Below are 6,664 nucleotides of genomic sequence, written 5' to 3'. Positions count from 1 at the left end.
TGGTTCAGAAAGTTCATTGTGTGTTATCAAAAATAGATGCATGTAAGCTTGGGAGTGGAATCAAAAAGGTAAATGATAAAATATATCACCGTGGGCAAAACCTGGCATATTGTTAGAGGTTTACCGGGAAAACGTTGCTAATGCCAAATAAACAGTCACAGAAGAAAGAAATCCCACACACACCTGTTCAGCTTTGCAGATTTTTTCCACGTTGTCCGAGAATGCCTTCATGCAGTCTTCAGCCAACTGCAGATGGACAGTTTTCTAGTATCAGGACAAAGAGAACAATGAAAACAGGATAAACACGTTTCAGCATTATTCTTTAAACATTTTTTGCTTCACGTTAAAAACATTTGTCTAAGAAGTGACATGTATGTGTGTGTGTGTCGATGTTGCTGCAACGTTTAGCATAAAGTCAGCTCTGCATGACTGCAGGCTGGAGAATCAGCCACCTCACAGTAACCACTGGGGATGCAACGACACCACTTCTTTCCAAACCGATACTTGGGTCCGAGTCCTCGCCGATACCGATTACCGATACTTCTATCACACAAAAAAATGCAATGAGTTGGAATACGGATTTTATTTTCTTCTCTGCTTTCAACAGGAAAAGAAATAGAATAGAAATAGAATAGAAATGATGGGGAGGAGCCAGTTGAGGTGGCTCGGGCATCTGGTCAGGATACCTCCTGAACGCCTCCCTGGTGAGGTTTTCCGGGCACGTCCAACCAGGAGGAGACCTAAAGGTAGACCCAGGACACGTTGGAGGGACTATGTCTCTCAACTGGCCAGGGAACACCTTGGGATTCCCCCGGAGGAGCTGGCCCAAGTGGCTGGGGAGAGGGAAGTCTGGGCCTCTCACCTTAGGCTACTGCCCCCGTGACCCGACTCCGGATAAGCGGATGAAAATGGATGGATGGAATAGAAATGATCACAAAACTAAAATATCAGGTGAACAGAAATGACAAGTTACAGTGAAGCCACTTTCAGGCAACTGCACCGACATCAGTTCCTGGTATCAGTTTTACCGATACCAGTACCAGGGCACAGCTCTAGGGAGAAAACCTAAGTGCTATCCAAGTCACCACTAGCCAAGGAGTCTAGACGGTTCGTAGCATAAGTTAAATGGTTTTGCTCTGCATGTCGGTCTCGCCACGCTGCCATGGAGCCTCAGCAGCCCAGACCAGTATTGTAGCTTGGTGAGCACAGCGGTCTATCGGTTTGATGGGAGGAACGTTACTGCGACCGGGTGAAACTAAGATGGCAACAGCCCGTTTGAGACGACTTTGGCATCAACGTTGGACTATTTAGACTTGGGCGTTTCTTTGAGTCAAAAGCATATAGAGGTACTTAAGTTTATTTAGAACAAGGATGTATTTGCATCTTCTCCACAGTGTATGGCCGACTGCCTCGCTGTTATTCGTCTAAGTAGATCCCGCCCCACGACTGGCATCCATTCATTAGTCGTGGCCATCCTATATATTCACATATCCAGGATGGCTTGCCAGACAAAGTTATACACGAAAGAGAAAGTTCATACCTCATTCAGCTGTTTACGAAAGGAAGGCATCTTCTTCATCAACTGAGACAAATTGCTAATTGAGATCTGAGGAAGAAAAACGTGTTTTTATCTCTGGTAAAATAAATAAATAAATAAATAATCGAACATTTGAAGAGAGCAGGATGACAAACTCCAGCTCTGTACCTTCCCATCTGGCTGCTTCTTACTGGCTGCTATTTCCTTCACCATCTTGGGGAGCTGTCTGTTTAATGAAAGCAAAGTAAAAAAAAAAAGTACGAGTGGGGTGGAAGACAGACAATCCTGCCACAACCTGAACGGTGCACTCACTCTGAGACCTCAGCAATGTGTTTGTGCCTGAGCTTCACCCACAGCATGTCATCATCATTCAGCTGGGCCTGCTTCTCTGAGCCATCTTTGGACTTGTACCTGGGTTAGAGAAATCCCGAAAGTGAGCTGTACCCGTCTGCAGGAGAGATGCAGCAGCTAGGGGACTGTGCATAAATCTGAACGCAATAGAAAAAAAACATACGTGTAGATGTCGTTCTTGATAGGAGTGAGGTCATAGGCCATGGCCTGGTAGGTGAGTTCATGGAGGATGGGGCTGACTGGGTCAAAACCTCTCTCCACTATCAGCAGCTGGGCTTGAGTCTTTTCCTGTCAACAACAACAAAGACATAAAAACACAGATGCTATAAAAAAAAACATAAATGCATGCTGAGCCTAACCGACAACGTGTGAATTTTCTCATTTCGGATGAAATATCTCCCTCAGGCTGAGGAAAGTTTTCCCCCCTCTGACCCGATACCCTGTGTAAATGTATAACTGTAAATAATATTGACCTCCCAAGGCTAAGATTTGGCTTATTGTGTCAGCTTTCTTTGTTCAGCCGGAGTCTCACCTTCTTCTTACCGCTGTCGTCCAGCTCGTAGTGTCGGGCCAACCTGGTGTCAACCATCTCAGCCAGAGTTTTGGCGTTCTCCATGTTGCCGTCTCTAGTTAAGAAACATTCAATGTAGTGCAAACGTTAAAATAAGTTATTTCAAACGCTCGTTTTCTGGTTCAACACTAACTTAAACCTTCTAAGTCACGCAGCACATTACAGGGTTTTCCTCATGTGCAGTTTCCTTCTGCTAGAGGCTGAGGTGTGGTGTAACCTAAACTCAAACTACATCTCACCTCTTGTATCTGACCCCCGGGTACTCATCCAGTGTTGCGCAGAGAGTCACGAGCTGCTCCGCAAGTGTCTCTAGTGTCTTCCTTTTGTCTGAACTGTGAGGACTGTAGATGCTATAGAAAGCCTCTGGATTATCACACGTGAACACCTTTAAAGCACACAGTTTGCATTAACGATGTAATCTGTTCCAGATGAAATCCGCAGCATCAAAAAGATGAAAAATCAACATAACAGACATTTGTAACCTATAGGAAGCAGTTCTAAAACCAGCTGTTACGCCCTTTAAAATACAACATTTCAAATAGATTTTTCTGAGAAGCAACTTGCTAAAAAAAAAAAAAACTATGAAACCAATAGAATTTTACCTCAAGTAATCACATAGTTGAAGTTAAAAAGATGAAGTGCAACCATGGACGTAAGTTTGGGGGGAAAGGGGGGGGGGACATGTCCCCCCCACTTTTTCCAAAGTCAAGTTTTTACCCCTGCACTTTTTACCATCCAAAAACAATATTACGCTATAATAAATTGACACTGGTTGAGCTCTAGGACCAAGCAGAAAACAACCGTTCGCGTTGAAGCCCGTTTCCCATTAGAACATACTGTAAAGATGCCCCCTGCACTTCTAAAGTGAAAATTACGTCCATGAGTGCAACAATATTACAAAACTACCTAACAGAGAGTCTGAAGCTGCAGGGGGTTACCTGCGCCTCTTGTGGCATGAAAGAGATGTTTAGTTCCTTGCAAACACGAATGTGCTTTGCACAGTAAAGCTTCATCTTGTTGAACAGGTCATCAGAGCAGTCTGTCGGACAAAAAAATAACATTTTATCCGTTTACTTAAAAGGATATTCCACACCTAAGTGAAACTTGTCTGTTCATTTATTCCCCAGAGTGAGATGAAAGGGGTAAAAAGCGTTTTGTAACCAGTCCTAATTCTGTTAGCTTTAGCTTAGCATAAACAATGCAAATGAATGGTAACAGCTAGCATTTAAATCATTCAAATTAGGGCTGCTCGATTATGGCAAAAATAATAATCACGATTATTATGACTGAAATTGAGATCTCGATTATTTAGGACGATTTTTCAATTTATGTTGATTTTATTTGTTTTTATTCCGTCATAAAATTGCTCAGGGCACAAACAGGGCAAAAATAAATAAGAAACAAGATGATCACTAAAATAACTCCTGATTCCCAGTATAAAAAGACTTAATATACCTATATCTCATAGTTTATGACCCAAGGGCTATAGACCTTGGTTTAACTCATTTAAGTCTAACCAGTACAGACCCAAATACCAATATCTTGCAAATACTGACAGCAAGAATTATACAGTGGCATTTATAACAAATAAATTGATGTTCACAAAATGTTGCATAACATTTATTGAGTCATGTCAAGGTGCTGTAGGAGAGTGCACTAGCACCGTGTCCTCAGAGAGATTAGTTATTATTTATCAGCGTGAGGAACTTATTCTACCTTATTTATAAACTATTTATTTACAAGTCCATCAGTTAATGTAATAATTGTCCCAACCACAGCTGCACCCCCCACCCCCCAACCTGGTCTCACAGCAATCAGTGGCAAGCTGCACGTGTGTTTAGCGCGCTGCACGCGCACATTTAGCCGTTTTTAGCGGCTCAGGAGTCCGCAGGTTTGGTGTGTGTGTCACTCACTCTGGTTAATCCAACAGGGAGCCGGCTCCGAGAGCCGTTTCTTTAGCGACTGACACATCACTACATCATTCCCTTTCCTAATGTCCTGAAGAACGGTCCGGAGCGCAGGCAGAGTGTTTAGCTAACCTGCAGGAAATGTCAACGACAGTTATCCAGAAAGTAGCTAAGGGTTAACAGAGACGTTTCTGAGGTGTTCGCTAGGTACTTTTAAGATTTAAAAAGTCAAGAAGGGGGTCTGAAGAGCTGTTGGAAATAGCGTCAAAGTCGCCAAGCTGGCAACACTGTGGGAGGAGCGCTTCATTTGCAACTCAGGGCAGCACAAGTGGGAGGAGCAAATAATCGGCTCGTTTTGTTTGTATAATCGTTCAAAACTCCGATCGTAATAGTGATTAAAATTCGATTAATTGAGCAGCCCTAATTCAAATATATACCTAATGCAGTTTAATGAAGGAACAGCATAGTAAGTAGGCTCGGGCAGTATTACAGAAATACCTTATACCGTCAGTGTTTAAAAATAGCAACGGTATCTGTTTGAATACCGTCCCAGTAAGGAAAAAAAAGCAGTGCACTGAAGTTGGGCGTACTCACTGTACGACTTTTTCACTATTTTCAGCTGATTTTCCACTCGTGCGAGAATCTACGAGATCGGAGAGTTTTGCGCTGAGCGTTGTGTAGTATACAGGGGGTTACGGGGAGCGAATAACGCCACGTGACCAGCTTCCAATCAGCAATCGTGAGCTCGGACGGATTTATCCCGTGTTCTCGTCCCTCGTGAGGGTATTGCACTGTTAGCGGTGCTAAGAGCGGCTGTGACTCAAAAAGTACCAGAACCGCTCACAGCGCATTTATGAGCACATAAATTAAAGTAATTTAATGTATAAAACAGATGTGTGGTAGATTTTTCAGTTTTACCTAAATAGTTTTAAATGTTTTGTCTTTGGAGACGTTCCATAAACATTTCCGGAATGGCGCTGCTCTGGGTGGCTGCATGTTGGAGTAACTCTCTTGACTATTTGTAAGTTTTGCCTTTTTTTTTTTTGGACATTTTTTCTTCTAGTTTCTCAAGAAAAACAGTTTTTTTTTTTACATTTTACTTTCTGTTTCTGGTGTTGTGAAGCTTGAAGGATTTTTACTGCTATTTTTTTTACTTTTTGAGCATTTGTTATGATGCGTAACCATGGCAACAAGCTGGTTTACAATCGGGAGCAGCTGATTAACATTGGAAAGGCTGAAATTATACCTCAACTGAAGCCACAAATCCCAAATGAGCTAGAACGCAAGAAGCGTGGGTGCAGAGCGGGAGCAAAACGGAGACAGAGAAAGAGGAAATTCAAACCATCTCTTCCATCGATCATAATGGGCAATGTGAGATCACTGCCCAACAAGATGGAGGAACTCCAAGCTCTTTCAAGGACTCAGCCAGAGTTTCGGCAGTGTAGTATTATGTGTTTCACTGAGACGTGGCTGCAGGAACATATCCCCGATTCCAGCGTCTCTCTGCCAGGATTCCTGATTGTACGAGCAGACAGAGATCTGAAGAGGAGCGGGAAAAGAAAAGGAGGTGGAGTGGCAGTGCTTGTCAACAAGATGGTGCCATCCAGGTCATGTTTCAGTGAAATGCCGTCTCTGCAGCCCAGATGTTGAACTCTTGGCACCATCGTCTGTTGGAGTAGTAGCATCAGAAGCAGGGACCTGAAAAGGCTCAACAGCCTAATAAAGAAGGCTGGTTCTGTTCTGGGGACGACTGTGGAACCACTGGAGGAGATAATGCAAAGAAGGATTCTCCAGAGAATCAAGAAGATTATGGACAACCCTGAGCATTCTCTTCACAAGACTGTCCGACAACGGAAGAGTGTCTTCAGTCAGAGGCTTCTTCAGTTTCACTGCAACACTGACCGCTACTGGAGATCCTTCCTGCCAACAGCCATTGTAATATACAACAACTCTTTGATGACTTGATTATTATTATTATTCTGAGCTACTACAGCAATCAAGTTCCCTCTGGGATTAATAAAGTATTTTTGAATTGAATTGAATTAAAGTTTATGTACGCGACACCATCACATGACCGCACCAAGAGAGTGACGGGGAGAAAAACGGCAAAAAGACACAACTTCTGCAGTTTGTGAGTATTTTGGGTTCGAAGTAACCAATTAACAAGAGTCACTACATACTGATGAGGCAATTTGTATTTTGTGCAATCAAAAGGTGACAAGGAAAGATGCAGGATGACCCATCGGCACTGCAGAGGAGCGAGCCAGAGCTAATAGCAGCCTACTGGTTGGAGCTGGT

General features: G+C 43.1%; 1 protein-coding gene across 2 annotated transcripts in view; it reads right to left on the bottom strand.

Annotated features, from left to right (window-relative positions):
• The window catches only part of stxbp3 (syntaxin binding protein 3), a 44,329-nt gene that overhangs the window by 4,759 nt on the left and 32,906 nt on the right, over window positions 1-6,664 (bottom strand). For both annotated transcript variants that reach the window (XM_054752072.2, XM_054752073.2), the window contains exons 6-13: window positions 3,398-3,498; window positions 2,699-2,844; window positions 2,421-2,514; window positions 2,052-2,176; window positions 1,850-1,948; window positions 1,706-1,763; window positions 1,541-1,606; window positions 184-264 (exon numbers count right to left, since the gene is read on the bottom strand). In XM_054752072.2, coding sequence (XP_054608047.1) covers window positions 184-264; window positions 1,541-1,606; window positions 1,706-1,763; window positions 1,850-1,948; window positions 2,052-2,176; window positions 2,421-2,514; window positions 2,699-2,844; window positions 3,398-3,498 — 770 coding nt within the window. The remainder of the gene's footprint in view (window positions 1-183; window positions 265-1,540; window positions 1,607-1,705; window positions 1,764-1,849; window positions 1,949-2,051; window positions 2,177-2,420; window positions 2,515-2,698; window positions 2,845-3,397; window positions 3,499-6,664) is intronic.

Source organism: Nothobranchius furzeri, chromosome 8, assembly GCF_043380555.1.
Source record: "Nothobranchius furzeri strain GRZ-AD chromosome 8, NfurGRZ-RIMD1, whole genome shotgun sequence".
NCBI lineage: Eukaryota > Metazoa > Chordata > Actinopteri > Cyprinodontiformes > Nothobranchiidae > Nothobranchius > Nothobranchius furzeri.
The sequence above is the reverse complement of the archived record's forward strand: the minus strand, read 5'-3'. Positions and strand labels throughout refer to the sequence as shown.